Here is a 24,769-nt window from a genome sequence, read left to right on the forward strand (position 1 = left end):
AGGTGAAACATAGTTCATGAATGTTAGAAACATGTATGGGACCTGAAGTTCTTAATCTCTTCCAGATGCAAATCTGTTAGTTTTCTTGTGACTTAGCAGAAAAATTTTCTTTCCCAGTCTCATTCATGGAGAAGGGCATGTGTGTGTTTGTTTCCTGTCAGCCTCTTAAAGGCTTCTGAGTATTCATGAGAGTATTTTGATGTCTTTTTTTCCTTTGATTTCCAACTACTCTCCCCCTGTTTGATGTAGTCACTTCCCTGGAAGAAATGTGATACCTCTAGATTTCAGCATCAGAATAGCCTTTATTTTAACCCCATGTGAAGGGAGAAGTGCCTCCTGGCATGAAGATTGTTGTGAATTGGAAGATGAATAAGATGTGACTTTCTTATAGAAGAGGTTTCACCATCTTCCTCTGATCCAAGTGCCTCATTTCATGGGTCAGCTGAGTTCTTACTGAGTTATGAACGCCATGGGAGCTGAGGGAAGTTGTCTCTTTGATGGGCAGGATATTTCAGCTTTCACACAAGGCTGTATAAGCTCTCTTAGCCTTGAATTTGAGAGAAAATACTTAAATACAATATTCCTTTTCAAAGATTGCTGGTTCCTGTCTGTTGCCTTTTGTTTTCAAACATAATTGCATGCGTACAGTGTTCCAACACACGTTTAAAATTCCTTGATGGGTTGTGCAGTATGAACTGATTTGATTTCAATGTAAGCGATGAAATTTGCCTATCAAATTAAGCTGTAATTGGAATAAGATGGAGAAAAATATTAAAACCTGTGCCTTTTGGAGTCACTCTTTTAAGCTGAAAGACAGTGAGGAACTGGTTAGTATTGTACTATATGTTCCTTTGTGTTGCTCTCTTCTTTAATTTGCTTCCCTTGTGGAAGGTGAATCTGTGGCAGGAACAGTGGATTGCAGGTTGCTTTACCTTGAGTAGAAAATGACTGCTTTGGAAAGTTAATTCCAGAATAACCAAAGTTATTCCTAAAACCACGTATCAAATCATCTTGGGAAGCATGGAACAAAATGGCTCAAGACTGGTAGCACTTGATAAAGTCATTATACTTGAAGTGATGGTCTGGATTTAGGTTGTTATTGCTAGGAAATAACTAAAATGTAATCCCTGTTTTGTGGTATGAGAAACAAATAGTAAGTCTGAGTACTTTTCTTTCATGTTACCCTATCTGTGTTGGTCCTTCCCATGGATAGGATAATGGCCTAGGAGGTTGCTTACTTTTTCATTGAAATAGATTCAAAAGAACATTAATGTTTGGATTTTTTAATTTTTTTTTTAAATTCCCCACTGTTGTACCTCTGGCTTGACAGTGCTTCTGGCTTGTCATGGGCATCCGTAATGTATAGTGTCAGGAAGCTCCTGCCAGCTATGTTATGCATCCATGATGTGGCATGTGCCAAGATGAGTGTTTGAGGATGTTGATGTGCTAAATCCCACTTTTGGAACCACTAGTAGTACTGAAATGGTACAAAACTAAAAGTAGTAACAAAATCTATATTTTAGCCTAAGCTGCATCAAGTGTTGTTTTTAACTATATTTTTTTTCTTCCTGCATCCTCTGGAAGTTGTCAGTTTAAGGGTTGATAACCTACATGAGTTTCGATGATACTAGATAATCTTCTCTGTAGTTAAGACAGAAATAAACTCACCCTGATTTACTCGTTTGTTGCTGCCATATCTTGGTTGTGTGGGTTTTTTTACAGTAAGAGCTGAATGCTGATGTGTCACCCTTACTGTGATTATTAAAGGAATATGGTATAGGTTTACACTAAATAAGGAAATAATAATGCAAATTATTACTAATTTTGGCAATTTTCCCCAGGCATAGAAAAAAACTTAGTGAAAGGGATTTTTTTCAGCAGAAAACTGATGAATTTTATTTTTTTTCTCACCACCTGTCTCTCAGTACTTAACTGCTTTATTTCTCCTTTTTCAGTATCTAGTAATGGACTACTATGTTGGTGGTGACTTGCTGACGCTTCTCAGTAAGTTTGAAGACAAGCTTCCTGAAGATATGGCTAGATTCTACATTGGTGAAATGGTGCTTGCTATACATTCCATACATGAGCTGCATTATGTGCACAGGTAAAATACTGTCTCACTTGTGAAAAATACATGCACAGTTATACAAAGTTGTAAAGATATTGCTTCATCTACAAACGGGCACAGTAGCCACAAGCAAACTGCTGTGGGTAGTTGCTTACTATATATAATAGCTGTATAAGCTATTACATTTTAAATATCAGGTTTTGATGGATTGATATTATAAGCAGTGACATTTATCTGACTAACCTTTTACTAAAGCTTTTATTTTTAATCAGGCTTCTTGACTTATTCTCGATTCATTTCATGAATATTTATCTGCCTTTGTCCAAGCCAACCTAGAAGTTTGAAGCAGACTGAATTCTCTGCAAATGTTTAGATGTTCTGCAAAATTTACGCAGACATGATAGTGTCAGTGCATCTGTTTACCTGAGGTTGTCCTAAACCAGTTTTTGTGATGAGTGGGCATGTGCCTGTCTAAAAACTGCCTATGGCTGTACGAGCAGGGTCATGATAGCTCACTGAAAGTCCTGGATGAGGAGAAGTGGACTTCATACTAGCTTTCTATCTAACTTGGCAGGTACATCTTGGCCAAGCAGGTCCCTTTACCTCTTTATGCCTTTATTTCTTAGTCTGTGAAATAAGGACAGTTTTACTGTCTCTTTTATGAAATTTATGGGTGAAATCCATTAGATGAGATGATTTTTATTTACAAATAATGTTTAAAAGACACAGTGAATTCTCAAGCTATAACACTTTGAACTTTTCTGTTCGGACTTTGATCACTGTTCAGAAATTAAAAAGAGAAGAGACACATGAAATCTGTAATGGTCCTGTGAGTAAATGTGGACAATGTGTGGGGATTTTAAAATGTTATGGACTCAGAGGCACCATTGCACCCATTTCTGAGGAAGGTGGCCTGACTAACTGAGGAGCTACATCTTTGCATGGGGCTGAATGAATGTCTGTTGTGGCAGTAGGAATGAATGGCTCTGAGGCCAAAACAAATGCTTTGAATAGGAGATGTATGAATGCCCAAGAAATTACTGCTTGGCAACTGGAATGGATTAGGAGGAAGCATGATTGCTCTGGAGAGGATTTCAAGGACCCTTTAAAGGCTTATATGACCTGTTAGCTGTAGATAGGAAACAGTGGAGCTTGGAGTCGAGGCATTAAGCTTTTCTGAACAGAAACAGTGTTCCCTTAGGCAAGCGAGATCTGCATGCAAAGCAGAAGAGCAGAGATCTGTTGGATGAGATTGGCTCATGCTTCGAATGGCACTGTGAGCAGTGTTTAAAAAACAAACAAAGGAAAAAAAATGGTCTGTAGTTGTATGTAGGCTTTAATAGTCCTCTGCACCTACTGTGCTTGACTGGTGGTTATGGGACTGTAAGAGAATCTTGACAATATCTGGAACTGAAATGTATGGAATAAGTTTAACAATAGAAAATTACTAATGAGTTTATTGAGAAAGCATAGTGAGATGGTCTAATTTTCTGGGTTAGTGCATATTTTTCTGTATTATAACAAGAATATAGGCATTTAATTTTTGTCGACAGGCATAGATTAGCATTTACCACTTTGTCTTAATACTGCTAATGAGCAACAGTATTAGTGAAGATTCAGTAATTAATTTCAAAGCATTAGCCCTTGGTTAAAAAGTGTTAATTCAAATTTGGGTTATGTTGAAAAAAATTATCAGATTGGCAGGATTTTTACACACACGAGGAGCCTTTGTTAAACCTGTCGTGGTTTTTCTCATAAGTCTCCTCAAGTGTGAAACTGTGGAATTCAGCACCTTAAAAATCAGACATTGGCAACTTCCACATCTACGTAGCAAGGTGTATTTGACCATATTTTTCCCCTTGTTCCTAATGACTCTAATCTCTTTCTCAAAAATAAAGCTGAAGCTGTTTACAATTTTTAAGTTTTTGAGCACATGTAGTGGCATTTGGAACTTCTCATTTGAAAAGAAATACAGTGTTTTATGGCGCAACAAAACTGGTGGGTTTAATGTAAAGTGCATGTGGTTTTATTTATTACTAATACATTATATTTGAATAAGTATGATGTCTAAAAAAAACCTTGAAAACCACCAACAAAAAAACCCCTAAATAAATCAACGCATTTATAGGTCTTGTTATCTTTTTTTGCTAGCTTAGATAAATAATAATATTTCAAAATGGCATGATGATATGGTAGCATGTTGAGAGTTGATCTTGGGTAGTGTGGCTAAAGAAAGGAAAGGAGACTGGTATGAGTTACCTTGCAAGACTTTGGATGTTCTAGAGGTAAGGGATTCAGTCATTTGTAACTGCTGCATGTATACAGGATCCAAGGATCTTTAGGTACCCATAGAAGAAAATATGCTGTGCAGTAAGTAATGTATAGAAAGTCTTGAACAGCAAGTGAAAAATACTGGCCAACAGAAATGCTGGACAAAATTTAGAGAAGCAGTAAAAAAATCTTCTTAGATAACAAGTTAGAAATTGGTTATCAATCTTGGTGAAAAACATGAGATGCAAAGATTACCTTTTCTCTTTTGTCTTTCTTGTCCCTAAACAATGTATTGTGAGGCATGTAATCTGGAAATTATGTTGATGAAATAAACTACCTATCAGTTACAGTTGTATGACTCACCGTAATTGTTCTGTTTGGTTATTTGACCATTCAGAGTTCAACTTTGAGCTGAATCTCTGATACAATCTAAGCTCAGTGGGAGGAGAGGTTTGTAAATACTGGAAGAAAAGAGTTTGCATCCATGGGTACCCCAACATAAAATTCTTTGTTATTCTGATGCAAGATTAATCTTTACAAGCAGAGCTAATATTATATATTTATAACTTTTCACTTCTTTCTATTATAACAGGGACATAAAGCCTGATAATGTTCTTTTGGACATGAATGGCCACATACGACTGGCAGACTTTGGGTCCTGTCTGAAGATGAGTGAAGATGGCACAGTATGTATGAAGCAAAATTTAATTGAGTTGCTGGCAGTGGGACCTTTTAAGTAATTTGCTGCTCAACATATTTATAAAAAACACTTTTGACATCTCTGTCTCCTCGTTTTACACACTGTTACCTTTTAAAGTGTTACTTCGCTATATTTTTCTACCTTTTACCTTTTTTCCTACTAGCTATTTGAGTTCTCATGAGATTTTTATGAACTATCCAAAGATCCTGTGTTAAAAAAAGGATAGAAGTTTGATGTTATTTATGTGTTGGAATCATAGGTGACCAGGAACCTAGCAGTCATAACAGACTTCAAGTATAGGCCTACCAAAATGGAGGAGATAATTAATAAGCAATTTATTTGATATCCCTTTTACAAAAGGAACAGCGACATTATGGTAATCGGCCATCTTGTGCACCACATTGGATACATCCCTAAAAGCTAAATCACTCGTGAGGTTTGTTGTGTGTTTTGCCTGGTGTAGGGTGCTTCCAGAGGTGCCAGTCCTCCCAAAGTATGGCATCCAACATCATTCATTGATTTTGGCACAAACTCAGGTCTTGGTGGTGTTGTGTAGTCATAAAATGCCTGTCAAAAATTTACCATATTAAAAGGCAGAATAAATTGGAAGGAGCCGTTATAACTCTATGTGAAACCTGAGAAAGTATTCCTAGAGATGCGAGCTGCTCTGCCACTGCCCTGATGGTCAGGGCTTCCCCACTACTTGGGCACAGGACAATTCCCCACCTTACACCTGTATTGCATCCACTTACACATTATGCAATAAGCATTAAACCAATTTCTGACATAATAAAAATAGGGAATTACTTGTCCTGGGACCTTGTTTTATGATCTTCAAATGAAACTGTAAAACTTGGGCGTAAGACTTGAACGCCTTATTCGTTCTTTATTTCAACTTCTGGCAGCCAATTGCAATTTTAAAGTATAAACAGACACAAAGGCAAAATGTGTTCTCCTCTTGTCTTTCGGCTTTCACAATAGGTGTGATTATTTTGGGTTTCTACTGTGTTCAGAATAAAACGTATCAACAGATTTTATGTAGAAGTGGACTGGAACTTAATCTTTGCAGTCTTTGTTACTTTCTTAATATTTTCTTTATTTTGTTGCTGTGATTTTATAAATTTCTTCCAAAATCATGTCCTGCTGTCTCTCTTTGTCAGAAATACTAGTGTGTGAGTGTGAAAGTTGCTGAGAGAACCTGAAAATTTACAACAATTATGTTTGCTGCCTTTTTAAGGTACAGTCATCAGTAGCAGTGGGTACACCTGACTACATCTCCCCTGAGATCCTACAAGCAATGGAAGATGGAATGGGAAAATATGGGCCTGAATGTGACTGGTGGTCATTGGGTGTCTGCATGTATGAAATGCTGTATGGGGAAACACCCTTTTATGCAGAGTCATTAGTGGAAACCTATGGGAAGATTATGAATCATGAAGTAAGAGCTATATTAAATCTCTGTGTATTCACTGAGTTTATAATGTTTACAGAGAAACTGTTATCACTTAAAGATATTGAAGGGATAGTAGTTCTCTTTTTCTTGATGTTTTAGAACCATATTGTGTAGGTTTGTTGGTTGAGGTTTTAGGAATGTTTGCTTTTCTGAACTGCAGAAATTGAATTCTTTGTCAAATTGAAATTTTTCTCTAAATGAGGATGATGTTCTGGTTGGAAAAATCTAAGCAGTCATCACAAAATCAAAATTAAAACCAACTCTCGTGTTAGGCCTATTGAAAGTTTCCTCTGGACTGTGCAGGAGAAATGAGGTAATGCATTATTTACACAGCTGTGCACATTTTCTGTCACACTGATAACAGTACAAAAAAAGGAACAGGCAAGCCAACCACGGTAGGCATGAGCCACATGAAGAACATGAGGTTGGAGGAAGTTGCCCAGAGTAGAAGTGGTAGAAAAATGTGAACTTGAGCTGCATGAAGAACCTGAGGTTCAGGGCTTTGTCCAGGGTCAAAGTGGTAGAGAAGAGTTGGAACTTCTGGGTGCATTTTGAACAGTAGAGAATAAGAATAAACCAGTTCATGGTGTCCTTTCAAGAGCTGTGTTTATGTGCAAACTCATCCTAGGTAGCCAGAAGGTTGTGTAGGGTGTATTGGTGTAATGAGCGCAGTTTACTGCTGGTTCCAGTGCTGTGCTCTCGCAGTGAAGCGGCGATGGATAAGACATTAAATCCTTGCTAGAGCTGACACCCTTGCTGTGATGATTATGAATCTCTTTCGCTCTAATTTCTTCAATGAACTAACTGGTTGCAAATGTAACCAGGGTAAATTCTGACTGCCTGGCACTTAAGCTACTTGCAAGGAAGTCTGAAGCTGTTGTCCGGCAGACTTTATATTTTAATCTCATTTAATTTGACTTATATTGCCTTGGTCCCTAATGATCTCATTTTAAACTTGAAAAGAGTATTATAAAAAGATATATATACTATTGTCCTTTATTGAAAAAACACACCATAAACCCCTTCTTGACTATGCAGTGGAAGTAGTAGCAAGCTAAAATACAGGAAAAGTTTTCCTGATTTTTTTTATCTAGAGTAATTTCAGATGTTCGTGGTAAGTACTTTTTTAGATATTGTGTTTGTTTAGGGTAATATAAATCTTTACTAAACTATATTTTGGTAAGTAAACAGGTATTTAACCTATAAATTAGAAAAATGCATCCTTAAATATAATCATATTTTGTGGAGAATTTCCTAGCATCATGGGTTCTTAAGAGTTGAAATTAATAAAACCTCAAGGAGTACATCTTCAGAATGTTGATAGATCTGTGACTGAGAATACCAGTGAGGGTCTGCCTTTATCGTATGATCTTTAATACATTGTAGTGTGTCAAAATTCCAGTTAAAAAAAAAAAGTTTGCTTTTCCTAATAGAGTGAGTTTCAAACAGATCTGTATTAAAGAAATTGATAAATGATTACCTGTCCTCAAAATCCATTTTATCACCAAGAGTCTATCACTGAACGTATTGCATTGTGCTCTGCCGCTGCTCACTGGAACTAGAACAATGTTTGACTATTCATTTCCAGTTTTATTAGTGTAACTTAGCACATTCTTTCTGAAAGTCATGAAATGGATTCCTTCTCTAAAAATTTCTCATTTTGTTTTGTTTTCTAGGAACGATTTCAGTTTCCATCCCACGTTACAGATGTATCTGAAGAAGCAAAAGATCTTATTCAGCGACTTATCTGCAGTAGGGAGCGTAGACTAGGACAGAATGGAATAGAGGATTTTAAGTCTCATGCATTTTTTGAAGGACTGAATTGGGATAACATCCGAAACCTAGAAGCACCTTATATTCCAGATGTTAGCAGCCCTTCTGACACCTCAAACTTTGATGTAGATGATGATGTATTAAGGAATCCAGTGAGTCTTTTTTTTTTTAAATATTACTACTGCAAGTATGCAACCTTGCTGCACTATAACATAGTAGTGAGAACTTATTTCAGAATAAATGGTTGGTTGGGTTTTTTTTTAGTTTTAGTAAAAGAAGTAAGTAGAAGATTCATTAATAAGTTGTGCTAATGAAATAAGTTTGTTTATTGTTTTAAATTCCAGAAAGTCATGAAAGAGATTCCTGAGTCTAGCAGATTTAGTTGTACTTCCTTATGGATGTGCACTGTGGTGCAGCCTTACCACAGGGCATATGTTGTGTTCTTACTGCAGTCATAATGACAGGAATGCTCAAAGCTGATCACAAGTAGAGCTACTCTGAGAAATTTCAAAAGAATGGAACCTCATTAACCTGTTGCCATTTATCTGAACTAATCCATTTTGGCAATTGCTACCACTTAGAACAGCAGTTCACAATTTCTGATAACCCAAAATGCTGAAGAAGGAAAAAACGTTAATTTTTCACAATTGAAATGACTAATGTTTCATATTTTAGCATTAAATAACATGGTCAATCAAAATGAAAATGTATTTTGGTGTGGAAAAAAAACTTCAGTTGCCTTTTTAGTTTACCTTTACAAGGAGCTTGTATGTGGATTTATTCCTTTTCAAAGGTGAGGGGAAAAAAATCGTTTTCAGAAATACACATACATTCTCCATGCAGCTTGCTGCTACTTCTCCACTCACTCAAGAACCAGGAGGTTGATTTTTGGAGTGGGGATGTTGGTGTTCCCCTCTTCCATTTCTGTTGTGTAGTAGCTGCTAACTCCTGTCAGGAGGAGCAGAGGGCTTTTGTGGTAATTTTTTCCATCAGCTTGTATTCCAAGAAATTAAGAGCTTTTCCATGTTTTCTGATTATATAACTAACAGTAACTAGTATGCTAAAGCTAACAGCATGCATTTTGGTGCCAGGTCAGTTTTAATTAGGAGCTTGAAATTTCAGGTTTTCTTTAATGGTTGCATTGTGCTTTGAACTTGTCGAAAAGCTGCCCATTCAAGAGGCTCCTAAATTCAGGTTGTTATATTATTATTATTATTATTATTATTATTATTATTATTATTATTATTATTATTATTATTATAATAAAATTCATCCAGGCACAATGGAAGGCTATACAATGAAGCGTAACTCCCAATTTTGAATTGGTATGTGTTAAGAAACATCTCTGCATTAGCTGTCTCTCTTTAACCATAGAGGCTAAATCAAATGCCTTTACCTCCGGGTGGGTTCTCTTTCTGGTTTTCATGTATGTTGTTTTTATTCAGGAAGTGGTGCCACCAAGTTCTCATACAGGCTTTTCTGGATTGCATTTACCATTCGTTGGGTTTACATACACAACTGATAGGTAAGCAAAAGATATGTTGTTCATTAAACTTGTTTCCCAAATGCAGTGAATTCTAGGAAATTCTCATGTTTATAAACATGTAGAAAGGTTGATGTCCATAAGTGTACCCGTGGATAAGCTTTTAACCCTTTTTTTCTTCCTCAATGAACATATTTTGATCATGCTTGCCAAGATTAGATGCTTTTGTATTTAATATTTTATGTATTTGAAATGAATGAAAGTTAAGGGACTAGATGTGTCACTTGCAATTGGGTATAAACTTGCTGTTCCTGCATTGAGAGGCTGAGAGCAAGTCTGGTCCACATTGCATGTCTGCCAGGAACAGTTCAGGATTAGCTCATTGCTCCAAAGTTCTGCTGGCAGGCTAAGGTAACATAGATGGTTCTGCGCATGGACAAAGTGGATCACTTTGCACGTCTTTGAACTGGCCTCCATCTGACTTCTGAAATCCCTCAAACATATACTTGTCTCTGATCTTAAGGTTATTCTGCCCTGTTTGTTATTCCATTATTTCCCTTCACTGGGGTTTGTTACCCCATGCAGTACTATTTCAGAAAGAACCCAGTATACACATCTCATCCTTTTCAGAGTTAGATCACGTGGCTTGACTTAAATCCATCTTTGTCACACTTGCAACTAAACTTTTGGGTTTGTTTCTCAGCTCTCTCAGTGCAGGTATGCTTTCCGTTCTGCTTACTTTGCTGTCAGGTAGTAGTAACCATTGGCATAGGACTGTTAACATTTTCAGTCATTCAGGCAGTTTGTGAAGTGAATGTACATCAGCATCACTGATGTCCTGAATGCAAGTATCTTAATTCTACTGCAGCGTTACATATGGTAGCTAGGGAATAATAATTTATCTACCCTGACAGTTGTCTCAATAGTAACAATTACTGCACTAATTGTTCTTGTAAATTTAAGGTGCGTATTTGGCGGAATCCCAGTGTGTCACTGCTATAGACTGCTGTGAGTATTTATTAAAATGTTCTAACTTACGTGTTTGTTTTCAGCTCTTTATCTGATAGAGGCACTTTAACGAGTGCAATGCAGCCTGACACTGTAACCAAAGATACGGATGTACAGCGTGACTTAAAGAACACTTCACAAATAGAAGGCTATGAAAAGAAAATACGGAAATTAGAGCAAGAAAAGCAGGATTTGAACAGAAAGCTGCAAGGTTAGTGGTTTACATTTGTTGGGATTCTTATCTCTGCTCATTAGGAGGAATTGGAATGTATTTTATTGAAAATCTTTTCCTTCCTTTTCTGATTTTAAGAATCTACACAAACAATGCAAAACCTCCAAGGTCCAGTGTGTGTTACAGTAAATACAAGCCGTGATAAGGAGATAAAAAAATTAAATGAAGAAATTGAACGGTTGAAGAACAAATTAACAGGTAGGCCTCTGGCGTGGTAATTATAGTAATGCAATTTATTTTGCTGTTCCTAGTAACATTATGTACTGTGTTTTGGCAATAAGTAGAATTAACGTTCTTGAGGTGCTGAAAAAAAAAGTGTTGTTTTTTTTTTTTAAATTCTCCTTCAATATCAAGAGACATTTCAGTTTTTCCAGATAAGCACTACTTCTTTCACTTCCTTGGCCTACTAGAATATACTAGCATGGGGAGTACAATGAATTGTGTGGATGAGATCAGTTAAATATTTCGTGTGATGTTCGTTTCCTTAAAAATTTCAGGAGATCCTGTTCTCTTACTCCTCCTCTTTGCGGGGAGTATTGTTTTGGAGAGGTTTTACTGAAGGTAGGTGTGGGAGACACTAGGGAGAGAAGATTAGTTGTTCTTTAGTAACATAAGGGGATAGGTGGGGGGATGTACAATAATAGTTCACATTTAAATATTTCTGAGCTCTTGCTCCCTTAGTGTTTCTGTCTGGTGATGCATTAATTAGGAAGAACTGAGCATTGCAGAAAAACAAATACTGGCATCTGTCCTGAGAGAAGACTGACTCATCCATATCGCTGAAAATCTGTTGCTTGACAATGCTATTAGTTTATCCATACAAACCTTCTGTTCGCGTCTAATTTTTAAGTGGAAATCAGTATAAACAAAATGGTAGTTTTGAATCCTGATGACCTGGCTGAGAGGTTTATAGGGGCCCATCGTATAGCCTAAGTGAGTTCAGATGCTGAGTTTGCTGATGCCGATTTCCGCCTCCCCCCCCCCCGCCCCTCTACCGTTTGGCGATATACTCCCTTTTTGTAGGTGCATGCATTGCAAAAATCAACTCAGCTTTAAGTAGATTATCCTTCCAAAAAAAGCTATTCTTGTGTATTCTGGAATTAGATTTGAGTCAAAATAGGTAGATTAAGGTGCTACTTCTGGAAATGGTTCAGGCTTATCTGGCTCTTCAGCCGATGGTGTCCTGTTAAATTTAAAAACTAGCTGTATGGTCTGGTTTAAAAAGAAGTAGTATTGGTTCGTGTAGAGTGGGAGGATGTTTGTGTTGAAATGAGAAAAGGAATATTAATTTAATCATTACAGCAGTGCTTGGATCCCTGAATAGATAGGTCCAATTTCCTGTTCTGCCACAGACGTCAGTGAAACTTGAGTGAGACAGTTATTCCCTGTGCAATTTCTTATGTATTTGTTTAAAAGAGGTAGTAATTAAAACCAAATGGAGAATGGCAGTTAATTTTCTTACCAGCTCTAAGATGAGCAGAAATATGTAAAGGTAGTTAGTCTGTTGTACTTAGAGGTGATAATTTCAAATCAAATTTGTTTAATTTTATTTGAGAGTAAAGGGAGAACTACCAGGAGAACATACTGCCATAAATATGGGCAGTTGGGTCTCCAGCCTGCCTTGTGCAGGATGGTATTTCCTTCCCAGATTGTGAGTTCTTGTCTACTCTGAGAAATAAATAGTCCTCTCCTGTCTTGCTGTATGCACTGATGACAGTAGCCTTGCTTGTCAAATAATGAAAACTATTTAGGAGATAAATTACTAAAACTGGAATTCGAACAACTCAAGTTTAATTCAGTGTTTTCAAGGGCTAGGAGTTGCATTCCTCAAAACAAAACAAAGCCCTGTGCTAAGGCTTTTTCACTTCAAGAGATCCCAGTCTTTGGGAGGATTTCTTTAATAGGCTGAGAAAGTTAAAATTATGTGGAGCTGTGAATGCCCTCAAATTACGTTAAACTGTCTAGAATTGTGGGAACGGGGAAAAAGTTGATTTTTTCCAAGCAAAGTGATGCCAGTTCGAGTAAAGTTGCTTGCTTTATTGGTGTAAATTTGGGACCAGTTAACTTTAATATGTATTAATCTGCAGATATAAGTAAACTGGAAGGACAGCTTGCAGATGCAGTGGCTTTTCGACAAGAACATGAAGACTCTATACACAAGTTGAAAGGACTAGAAAAACAGTGCAGAGTACTGCGGCAAGAAAAGGAGGACCTTCATAAGGTATAGATCCAAAGATAGATATGTTTAAAAATGATCAGGTAAAGTACTTATAGAACAGTTTTGTTGTGATTGCAATTTTAGTGGTTTAAATGCTGCTTTTAAAAACTGTACTGAGATGTTAATGAACCTGTTACTTTCATTAGCAGTACAGAAGTTTTCCAAAGTAGCACACTTTCTTTTTTGGAAGTTGATAGGCATCTTATTTACTTCAAATGTGTTCTGCTAGATAGAACAAACACATAAAGAATGGGTTTAGTTTAACTGTTTAATTATTCTTAGCTGTTTCAATATACACAGGAGTTAAATTCAGATCTATGGCTAGTCATCAGTCCTGTAGATACCAAAAAAGCATGCATTCATATATATATATATATGAAAGGGTTAATAGGACTAGGTCACTGCTCCAGCTTGAGCCCACTTACTCTTTGTAATACCACAAGGTTAATTATTGCTTAAGGCTGAGGATGACTTCTGTGTAAATGCTGAGTTTATTTACTGTTATGTAAATTACACTTTGCTTCCTAAAATGGAACAATATCTTAGTTTAAGTCAGCAAAATATTTTGCAGTAAAGTAAATAGGGGTTTGCATATACTCCATACCACTTTCAGTAATACCAAAAAAGCTACCTATATTCAAACAGCTAGTTTTGGAAAAATCTAGCAGCTGTATTGTTCACGTGGCATTTAGATGGACCCAAAAGTAATCCATGGGCCAAAATCTCAGGGGTTTTTGCCCACTATGATTTAACGGTCTCTCTTCAGTCCATTAATCAGGGATAAGGGTTATAAGGGTTATTCACCAGGGTGTATGAGTAGCGGAGAAGGCAAATCGCCTCCTCCTGATATGAACACATGCCTTTTGGGAGGTTAATGAATGCTCCTGCAATATTCCTGCTGTCAGTAGAAGTTTTTAGAAGTCCCTTGGCAAGTATACATTTATTCTGTTGTCTAGTTCTGCCCTTTTTCTTAAATTTTTTTCCCCTCTCTCTCAAATTATTTTAGGTAGAACATTCAATTTGTATTTTAACCTTTTAATTTTTGTTAACTACTTGCTGTAAAGGAAACACTTTAATTGACAGTATAAAAGCTATTAGAGCTTCACAGTTTGTTCTAAGGAATCTTCCTCAGTTTTCTGAAGAATTTCACAAGATTTGCTGCAGCATCTCAGTGCTGGTACAGTGGATTTGATTGAATGTGCTGTCTGCTAAAACATTCCTTTAATAAAAAGATTATTATTGTGCAGGTACGTGGTAGTAATCTGAAGTTAAGTTATTTAGCAGTGAAGTGGCCTTGTGTAGTCAGATTTATAAGACTTCTAGAACAGCAAAGGTACTCTTGGAGCTGCCACACTAGAAGCAGAATAACTGCTGTCTTAGTATGTTGTTGCTGCTGCTTACCCAAAAAAACTCCAACCCTTTGTGTAAATTAAGTATTATAAATAATATTTAAAAAATTATGTGAGGTGGTTAAGCTTTCAAGTCATGCTTATGTAGGTCCACTTCCTTTCTTCTCGGAAAGAATCTACGGAGTTCAAATGACTTTATAATTATATTTTTTTTATTTAAACCAGCAACTTGTAGAAGCCTCAGAGAGATTAAAGACACAATCCAAAGAATTGAGGGATGCCCACCAGCAAAGAAAGCTAGCTGTGCAGGAGTTCTCCGAGCTCAGTGAGAGGATGGGAGACTTGCGGTCCCAAAAGCAGAAGCTATCCCGTCAGCTCCGCGACAAAGAAGAAGAGGTGGAAGTGAGCATGCAGAAAATTGATGCTATGCGACAGGACATCCGTAAATCGGAGAAAATCAGAAAAGAGGTAGTGTGCTGGTTTTGGCTGGGATAGAGTTAATTTTCTTCACAGTAGCTGGTGTGGGGCTGTGGTTTGGATTTGTGCTGAAAACAGTGTTGGTGACACAGGGATGTTTTAGTTACTGCTGAGCAGTGCTGACACAGAGCCAAGGCCTTTGCTGCTCCTCACCCCACCCCACCAGTGAGTAGGCTGGGGGTGCACAAGGAGTTGGGAGGGGACACAGCCAGGACAGCTGACCCCAATGACCAAAGGGATATTCCATACCATATGGCGTCATGCTCAGCATATAAGGGGCGGGGGGGACATTCAGAGTGATGGTGTTTGTCTTCCCAAGTAATGGTTACACGTGATGGAGCCCTGCTGTCCTGGAGATGGCTGAACACACCTCCCTGCCGATGGGAAGTGGGGAATGAATTCCTGGTGTTGCTTTGCTTGCGTACATGGCTTTTGCTTTACCTATTAACCTGTATTTATCTCAACCCATGAGTTTTCTCACTTTTACTCCTCTGATTTTCTCCCCCATCCCACTGAGGGGGACTGAGCAAGTGGTTGTGTGGTGCTTAGCTGCTGGCTGGGGTTAAACCATGACAGGTAGCTTGATAAAATAGTTAATAATAATGTGTTTCAGCTGCTGCTTATCCAGTATCTCACAGGTGATTGTACTGAAAAATTGAGACTGTTAACAATAGTTTACTCTGTCCATCTATAAGATATTGCCCAAGGAAATTGCCCCAGTAACTCTTCCATATAACTTTTCTACAGTTCACAAAATAAATCTTGAATTTGTTTCTAAATGTTTTACTGATGTATCAGGAAACAAAATGAGTTGGGTTTTTTTGTTTGTACTTAGGCTGATTTTAATCGGGGGGAAACTATTCTTACTATATGACCAGATTCTTAGTTCTCATGTTTTGATTCTTGTAGACTCTGACTCATAGCTTAATGCCTTCATGTGCTTTAAGGTTGGAGTATTCTGATTATTTTTTTTTCTACTGCATTTTCTCTTCAGCTGGAGGGAGGAATAGTGATTTAGACTAAATAGGTGGTTTTCCTTCATCTGTAGTTAGTCATTGTAGAGAATGTCTGTAATATCTTTAAGCAAGTTAATTTCCAATTAGTATTCTAGGCAATTTATGGTTTTACAGAAGATGAAGTGGATAACCCGAAGAGGGCATAAGAAACAACTATTGTGGTTAACCCAGAGTGTTTTAATCCCTGAAAAATCATCAAATTTTATGTATTCTCTGGGTGAAATGTAGAAGAGAAATTCAAGAGCTTCATAAACATTGCTAGAAAACTTCTAGCAAATTAAAAAGCAGTCTACGAAAATGTAGTAAGAGATGAAGTTTCTCAGACTTTTATCACGAATAAGAAGTGGTTGTTAACTGGGAAAGGCAAAGGTGTCTGTGGCACCGTATTTGATGCGTAGGGCTGTGGCACCTCATCTCTAGAGCAGAGTGCAGCAGGCATTCAAGTGTTGTTGCTTAGTCAGTTAAATATTTCTGTGCAGGGCTTTATAATCTCCTGTCTTTGGTCTTACAAATTCCTCTGCTCTCCCTTTCCTAACAGCTATCAATCTTCTATTCAGAACATAGTCTATAAGTTCATTATCTTGGCCCACTATTCTAAATACAATCCTTTTAAAAACAACTTTGCTAGTTGAATTTGAATACAGAAAAACAAATCTTACTTTTCCTGTCAGGTTTTAAAACTATGCCACTATTGCTAGAACTGCAACAGTTGCCTTAGTTGTCACTAAATTGTCTTTCTGATAAGCTTTCTGAAGTCAATAAATGGATGATCAAGCTTATTTTGTTCCATAATTGCAAGGTAAAAGTGTTCAGTGTTCGTATTTTATGTACTTTGCAATAATTTGGCTCAAAAGTCAGTGTTTTTAAGCTGCCGTAGTGGACCGAGGCATGGAGCTGACCTGTAAATGTGGGAGGCTTTCTTCTTTCACAACTGCAATGACTTCCTAGTGCCGTTTCCTTCTCTTAGCGTTAGTAGAAGCTGTGCAGTTACCCTGCACATACTTGGTGTAGGTCATGTCGGTACAAAAAGTCATACAGTAACAGTTTTACTGCATGAGACGGATGCCTGGATCAATGAAGGCAAAACAATTATGGCATTCTGAGATAATTGTTATTGTGGTGTAATGCAAAATAGAAATAAGAAAAAACTTCCTGCTCGTTCATATGGAGGAATGATACAGATAGCACTATCTTGTGTTGAAGTGACTTAAAAATACCTTCGTTGCAGCTGGAAGCCCAACTTGAAGAAGTTGTAGCAGAAGCATCAAAAGAACGCAAGCTTCGTGAGCACAGTGAGGTCTTCTCCAAACAACTGGAAAGTGAACTGGAAGCTCTAAAGGTTACATGTTTTTTGACAAATTTTTACTCATAGCACAGGAGCTGCAATAGTTTTGCTTGCTCAACTGTTGATACCTTTGGTATCAAAACTACAGCATTACTAGAAGCCTGACCTAACCTGTTCAGATTTATTTGGGGTTTTTTACTTGAAGTACTTTAATATCTCATTGGACACTAATGTCTTGAAAATGTCCAGTTTATGAATTCTAAGCAGATACTAAACCAATGTGGTCCAAAATTTGTTATCTCTGCAACCCATTTGAGCCCCATTAGAGTTGTGTAATCACAGCATCAGTTATGGGGCTGAATGCTTGGAGATAGGCACCTTTTAAATTACTTAGTGCCCCGATAAATTTCCAAGGTGCCACCAACTGGACAATTCTAGGTTTAAATAATGTTCCCAAAATATAAAGATTATAGTCTCTTCCTGATGGTTTCTCCTCTTCTTCTGCAGCTGAAGCAGGGAGGCCGGGCAGCAGGTGCCACACTAGAACATCAGCAGGAGCTTTCCAAAATTAAGTCTGAGCTGGAAAAGAAAATCTTATTTTATGAAGAGGAGTTGGTCCGACGAGAAGCATCACATGTTTTGGAAGTAAAAAATGTGAAAAAGGAAGTACATGATTCAGAGAGCCATCAGCTTGCACTGCAGAAAGAGATCATGATATTAAAGGATAAATTAGAGAAAACAAAGCGAGAGAGGTAAGCTTTTGGGTGTGAGTCATTAATTATGGGTTTCTTTTTTGTGCTTATTGCATTGCATAGGTATCTGTGCAGGATGGTACTTCACCTTAACTATATTCCTTTTTGAAAACCCCTCTACAGGGTCAGTGGTGTTACAGTATAAGTGTTTCTGTTTCTTGTCCTTCTCCTTAGGCACAGTGAAATGGAGGAAGCAGTAGGAACAATGAAAGAGAAATACGAGCGTGAAAGATCTATGCTCTTGGAAGATAACAAAAAGCTAACAACAGAAAATGAGAGGGTAATTATTCTAGGAAACAATTTTAAGCAAAACATTCTTACTTTGTTACTTTCTGATGTTGAAGTAGTCTACTCATTGATCTGAAGAGATCTGTGGATGTTCAGGCAATATCTGGATAAAACAAATGTAGTTTTCACCATGCAAATGTCAAATCTGGCTAAATAGTAACTACCATCTCAATACATTGGGTTTTTTGTGGGATTGATTCCCACAACTCAGAGGCACCATCTTCTGATTTCTTCATGAAGGCTGTATAGAGAGGGAAGCATTTACAAAGACTGCCTGCCTTCCTGATGGCTTACAGATAAGCCTTATTCCTCTTGATGGCCTCTACACTCACTACTTCTTTTCCTTTGATTTGGATTGTTTTGTGTGACCTGGCAATGTGTTGTTCTTTGCTCAGGAGCTAGTCTCCAGTTCCACAAGAAAATAGTAACTTCCAGTTCTTTGGTCTGTGTTAGAACATCCAGATAGCGCAGGGTGGTCCTGTTTGTTCAGATTCTATGGATGTATAGACGTACACATACGTAAAAAGTCTGGAACTGACATAAGCCATGAGTGAAATTAATCTTTTGTTTCAGCTCTGCTCCTTTGTGGACAAATTAACAGCACAGAACAGACAGCTAGAAGACGAGCTCCAAGACCTAGCAGCAAAGAAAGAGTCTGTTGCTCACTGGGAAGCTCAGATTGCAGAAATTATTCAATGGTATGTGCTGTGTAGAGATCAAGATGGCCACTTTCAACTTCTGACTGTCTTTTTTAATGTATAGCCAGGCCTTGTACTTCTGAATATTGATTAATTTTCATAAATTCATTCAGGAGGATGTCATGATTTAAAAGGTCCATGTTAACATATAGAACCGCACTAACTGTACTTGACAAGCACTTGCACTTAATTCGCTCATCAGTCCTTCCCTCTGTTAGGTGCTGTTTAAACCAGCAGCATGCTGCTATTTTCAGCATGCAAGACATTTGGTCATCTATACGTGTCTCCTGCTTGAAATTCTTCTGCTGGCTGAAGTTGAATGTTGTTGCAGGCAAGGCCTTGGTTGAAACCCACTGGCTTGGCAGTGGTTTTCAATTAGATTAATTTCTAGTTTCTGGCTAATATTTATGCCTGAAATAGTATTTCAGCTAGTGAGTGGAGGGGGATACGGTGAAGGGATTCATAGGATGCAGGTATCTGCCCTTCTGGATGTTACAGAAAGACTTGAGGGTAGCCTTTATAAAAATTGAGCAAGAAATATGCAGATAATATTTCGAACAATAACAATGAAAATCTTGCTGATGGTGGAAGGAAAACTTCAGTTTCCCTAGCAACTACCACGATCAAGAGAATCAGATAAAAGAAAAATCTAAAGCAGGCAATCTAAGATGTATTCAGTTTTCTGTTGCTGGGAGAGTTTTCCCAGCTCTGTCCATTTCTGTGATGTCCCTAAATCCAGTGCAGACACTCTGATTGTTTGGTGGTACGAGCCATGAAACTGTTAAGTAACAGTTTTTGTAATTGTCCAACAGGGTAAGCGATGAGAAGGATGCTCGTGGCTATCTCCAAGCATTAGCATCCAAGATGACAGAAGAACTAGAATCATTGAGAAGTTCCAGTCTGGGCTCACGAACACTGGTAAGAAAATAGCAACCGCTTGGGCTGTTCTGGGGCTGTCTAAGAAGCTACATTTTTAGTTTCAGCTGTCTGTTCATAATCAGAATTCTTTTCTAATAAATCCTCTGCTCTGCTTTCTAGTTTTTATCTATTGTTTGTGAAATTCATCTAGGTAATCTGATCAGAATTTGATAATTAGGAAGCAGTTGTTTCATACTAATACCTGCCATCACAAACTGCTTTAAACAGTACAGAGAAGAAACAATAACTTGAACTGTTAATGGGGAGTACAGAAATGTACCTTGCCACCTTAGATGCAAGTGAATAATTTTAATTGCCATTACAGTAAGATAACAGTAAGTTTTCTTTTGTGAACAAGTATTAGGTGATTGATACTGTTACAAACTAGTGACACACTGGGAGCATGTAGCTTTATGTACATGCAGAACAATGAGACCTTTATGCCATAATTTTCCCATACAGTAGTAACATGAATTCCCCCAAAAATCTGCAAAATAGAAGATTCTTCACGAACCAGTATGGTTTCAAAAATGAAAATACTGTTTTGCCTTGGTAGGTACTAGATACCTACCTAAGGAAAGGGAGAGCCATTTGCAGCTAAGCATGGAAGCCCACGTCCCTAGCAGTGCCAGTCTGCACAGTCTGCCATGCAAAGGCACAATCTGCTGCTGGTTGATACAGATAAGAAGTTACTCATCCCTTCCAAACTTATGAATAGGGGAAAATAAGAGGAAGTTATGACTTCCTATGAACTAACATTTGCCTACATCATAAAGGGATGATTATAATGTTGAGAGGCTTAATAGAAAGAAAGATCGGATCAAATGCAGTTGGCATTTTCTTCTTAGCTACTGCCAGAATAGAGAACACTGTCTCTTCTTTATATTGCAACTGGTTTGGTAACTTCAGCAGAACCTCAACGTAAACAAATGCCTTTGATTTTCCTGACTGTTATTTGCAAGTTCATGCAAGAGGTGTCCATTAGGGAATAGCAAAAATGTAGTCCACACTGAAAAATGCTTGGAAAAGCTCAGAAAATAAGCTTTTGAGGGTAGTAGAGCAGAATTGCATGGTGTATGCAGAGATAGCTTATGCCACTTAGCAAGTGTAAGAATTGTTTAGGAAAAGGTTCTAGGTATCTTGGGTATCTCAAGATCCGGATTATTTCATTTTTTCATGTTTTTGCCATTCTTGGTATGTTTTAAATTAGTATGTTTTACATGAAATATTTATGTTTTTCTAATGTTTGACAGTCCAGTATGTAACTGTGCAAGTTTTATACTCTTTTTCTAGTTTGGAGAACAAAAACTATCCATTTTCAATGGTTTCTCTCAGTTTGACTTCCATGCTTAGTGACCCAGCTTTTTGTTTTCAAGCATGTTGTGTTAGTGGTTTAACCATTATAAAAATTGCTCATTATTTTTGTGTAACAAATTCTGACTATGGACTGATTTCCATGTAGCAGATATACCATCCATAAGTAATTTAAAAGAGCATTCTCTGAACCAGTGTGAAAGTTGTTTTATGTCTTTAACAAGAATAGAAATATCTTTAAACAGCTGATATTAATATTCAGTAACTTACTGCAACAGGATCCACTTTGGAAAGTGCGACGCAGTCAGAAGTTGGATATGTCAGCTAGGCTGGAATTACAGTCTGCCCTTGATGCAGAAATTCGTGCCAAACAACTAGTTCAAGAAGAGCTACGAAAAGTTAAAGATGCAAACATATCTTTTGAAAGGTAATAAGGGCTTTGGTTCTGTTTGGGGTTTCATGTGCTGCTCTAAACTGCTGGTTAGAATAGTAACTTTCTTAAAATGGCGCCTTGTGCCTGGGATATTGGACTGCACCAGAAAGATCCCATTCCACAGGCTACACGCATCTTACATAGTCAAATGAGATCTGTAAAAATTTCTTCAAGGAAACATTTCACTGCTGTGAATAGCTTGGTAATAAGATATGGATCTTGGGCACCTGAGGAAAAAAAGCATAAGAGCAAATTCAAAGCAAATTCGATACCTTTTCTTAGACTAACTGGGGAGTAGACATGTTCTTGGGAATTAAAAGCCAAACTACTATTAGAATAATTTTGTTTGGCAGATAACCACAACAATAGCCGGAGTCCCAAGTACAGTTTTCACTGTCTAGTCAAGTAGTGAGGTGTCTATTCAGGGGGAAAATAAAATTAATCAGCCTTAAAAAAAAGGGCATTTTAAAAACCCACCACCAGTCCTCAGAAAAAAAAAATAAAAATTTCAAAAACTCTTGAGGTGTAGAACCAGAAGCGAACAACCCTGTGCACTGGCATTCCTGCCTTTGAGATATTTCAGATTGCATTTTGATCATATTATCTTGCTTTAGTAAATTAAAGGAATCGGAAGCAAAAAATAGGGAGCTATTGGAAGAGATGGAAAGTTTGAAGAAAAAACTGGAAGAGAAATACAGAACAGATTCAGGTAATTAAAGTTACTGTGTCTTAACAGAGTTCTGACACCACCTGCAATGTTGCCTTTTAGCTAAGCCTGTTCTGCTTTGGGTTTTAGGTCTCAAACTTCCAGACTTTCAAGATTCCATTTTTGAATATTTCAACACCTCTCCTCTTGCACGTGATCTGACTTTCAGAGTGAGTTATTACATAAAATAACTATAAAATGTGATAGCTAAATTATATTTTTATTACATAAAAGTAATATTTGGGCACTGTATGCCACATTTGGATCTGGCATATTAGCCAAATTAGCATGATGCAGAATTGGATATTGAGTAGATGTCAGATTGCTTGGCATTTTGTAGGGAAGCTGGCACCTTTGGAAATATTCTCAGAAGTTCACATTAATTATTTCCCATTCTGGCTTCTTTCTTTAGGTTAATCTCAAACATTTGGCTGAATAATATATATTCAGGGTTTTTTGGAAAGGCTGGCACACCCTGTTACAAATAAGGGATTAAATGCTTTGCAGTTGGAAGATGCTGATTAATACAAGGAAAAGTATTCACACAGTTCAAGGAGTGTTTAAACAGATATGTGAAATTGTTGGCTCCAGATCTTAATGGAGTGGTTAGAAGAATAGAAGGAACTGGGAAGAGAATCAGAGGACCCGCAGATGTTGGTATAATAAGTTTATCATGACACACCCTCTGATCCTTAGAAACCTAATGATACAAATCACAGCTCCAAGTGGGCGTTTTAGCTAAAAAGGTTTGTGCATTCCCTGAGGAAGCAGCTGTGAAATGCAACACTGAATCACGTTTCCTTACTTCATGAACTCTTGATCCATGAAGATTTTCTGGGATTTTTTTTTGCAAAACACATAGTTTAGGATAAAACCAAGAGCTGGAACTGGAAAGAATAATCTGTTATTTTTCTGGAGCTGAGGTAAAGGGGCTCAGGTTAAAACCTCATCAGTCTGCTTAGATTTTATGCCTGAAATGTGTACTCTATTTTTTATTATTTTTTTTCCAAATTTTCCTTGTCGCTAAAAAGAAAGTGTATCAACATGCTCTAATATTTACATACACTTTGTGTATGTGCTGTTCCCAGTCACAAAATGTCCATGCTGGCTTTCTTGCTGAAGCAGCAAGATGTGCTATATGGATGAGGTGGAGCGAAAAGAGAGAAACATGATATATGCTACTACTGGAATAATAATTTTTATCTACTGACCTTGGTATTTTAAAACATTGCTTTAAGAAGTACCAGATATACTTAAAACAGTAACATGTAGAATATCAAGCCCATAACTAATCAAGATTCCATTCTACAGATACTGCAATAGATATATCGTTGCTATGGAAATGCAGGTGGCATTTTCTGATGAATTACATTAAAATTGCTAATACTATACTTAATGACTGCCATTAACAGTTTTTTTCACATGTACTTATAAAGATAGTCTGTGTCATCTGCTCTGGGTTAATTTAATTTGAATAAATATCATTTGGCCATATAAAACATTTTATTTAGCTAGCCTACTAATACTCTATCTGAAGTTTTCCTGTGGGTGATAAGTGATCATTTTTATCCCTCATACCATTACAACAAAGGATTCTGTTTCTACCTCGTCTACATCTTCTCTGCTAGCCTTTTGGGAAGAAGTAAGTTTTTGCTAGTAGTTTTGTCTCCTTATTTTGTTGTGACCTGTCATAGTGAAAATGGCCTTCTAAAACTAGATATTTTGCTTCCTTAATCCACTAAATAGAGCTAGTTTAGTTTTCTTTTAATACCTCTTTACAGGCTTACTATTTTATATTTTGACTATTTATACAGCTAAAGCTGAATCACACTTAGCATTGGTAAATAGTTCATATTAAATAATGGTACGATTTGGTTGTAACTGGCCCAGCCCTACAAATCAATTCATAACAAAAAAAAATGACAAATATCTGAACATATTCAGTGAGCTAACTGAACTTGAGCCATCTTTCTGTCTAAACTGGCTGGGAAGTGAGTGATTCATTACTTGTTGTCTCTAGTACTAATTACATCATTGATGTGAAGTCTAATCTGATGTTTGTTAATCATGATTTTTATGATGTCCTCAGAGTACAGTAATACAGTATCCTACTTCCACACCCAAATTCTTTAGCTCTGGAATTGTAGCATACTTCCCCCTTGTGCTGGCAATTAGTAGTTGCTAATGTAAGTGTGAAATTAATAGAAGACTTGTAATGGATGCTGGTCTTAAAGTTTGGTGAAATATAAGGCAATGTGATTAAGTAGGCATGGTTCTTTTAATGACAGAGGCCAACCATTTTTAAACAACTTTTTAAAAGACTGCAT

At 37.2% G+C, this 24,769-nt stretch overlaps 1 protein-coding gene across 11 annotated transcripts in view; it reads left to right on the forward strand.

The window, feature by feature from the left end:
• CDC42BPB (CDC42 binding protein kinase beta) overlaps positions 1-24,769 on the forward strand; it is a 94,640-nt gene that overhangs the window by 47,331 nt on the left and 22,540 nt on the right. For all 11 annotated transcript variants that reach the window (XM_075753504.1, XM_075753507.1, XM_075753510.1 and 8 more), the window contains exons 5-21: positions 1,956-2,104; positions 4,932-5,025; positions 6,277-6,477; positions 8,169-8,417; positions 9,711-9,790; positions 10,801-10,967; positions 11,067-11,186; positions 13,076-13,209; positions 14,781-15,023; positions 17,277-17,387; positions 17,841-18,085; positions 18,260-18,365; positions 18,947-19,071; positions 19,884-19,989; positions 21,582-21,730; positions 22,351-22,445; positions 22,533-22,612. In XM_075753504.1, coding sequence (XP_075609619.1) covers positions 1,956-2,104; positions 4,932-5,025; positions 6,277-6,477; positions 8,169-8,417; positions 9,711-9,790; positions 10,801-10,967; positions 11,067-11,186; positions 13,076-13,209; positions 14,781-15,023; positions 17,277-17,387; positions 17,841-18,085; positions 18,260-18,365; positions 18,947-19,071; positions 19,884-19,989; positions 21,582-21,730; positions 22,351-22,445; positions 22,533-22,612 — 2,454 coding nt within the window. The remainder of the gene's footprint in view (positions 1-1,955; positions 2,105-4,931; positions 5,026-6,276; positions 6,478-8,168; positions 8,418-9,710; positions 9,791-10,800; positions 10,968-11,066; positions 11,187-13,075; positions 13,210-14,780; positions 15,024-17,276; positions 17,388-17,840; positions 18,086-18,259; positions 18,366-18,946; positions 19,072-19,883; positions 19,990-21,581; positions 21,731-22,350; positions 22,446-22,532; positions 22,613-24,769) is intronic.

The sequence above is a fragment of the Balearica regulorum genome, chromosome 5, assembly GCF_011004875.1.
Source record: "Balearica regulorum gibbericeps isolate bBalReg1 chromosome 5, bBalReg1.pri, whole genome shotgun sequence".
In the NCBI taxonomy this organism is placed as follows: domain Eukaryota; kingdom Metazoa; phylum Chordata; class Aves; order Gruiformes; family Gruidae; genus Balearica; species Balearica regulorum.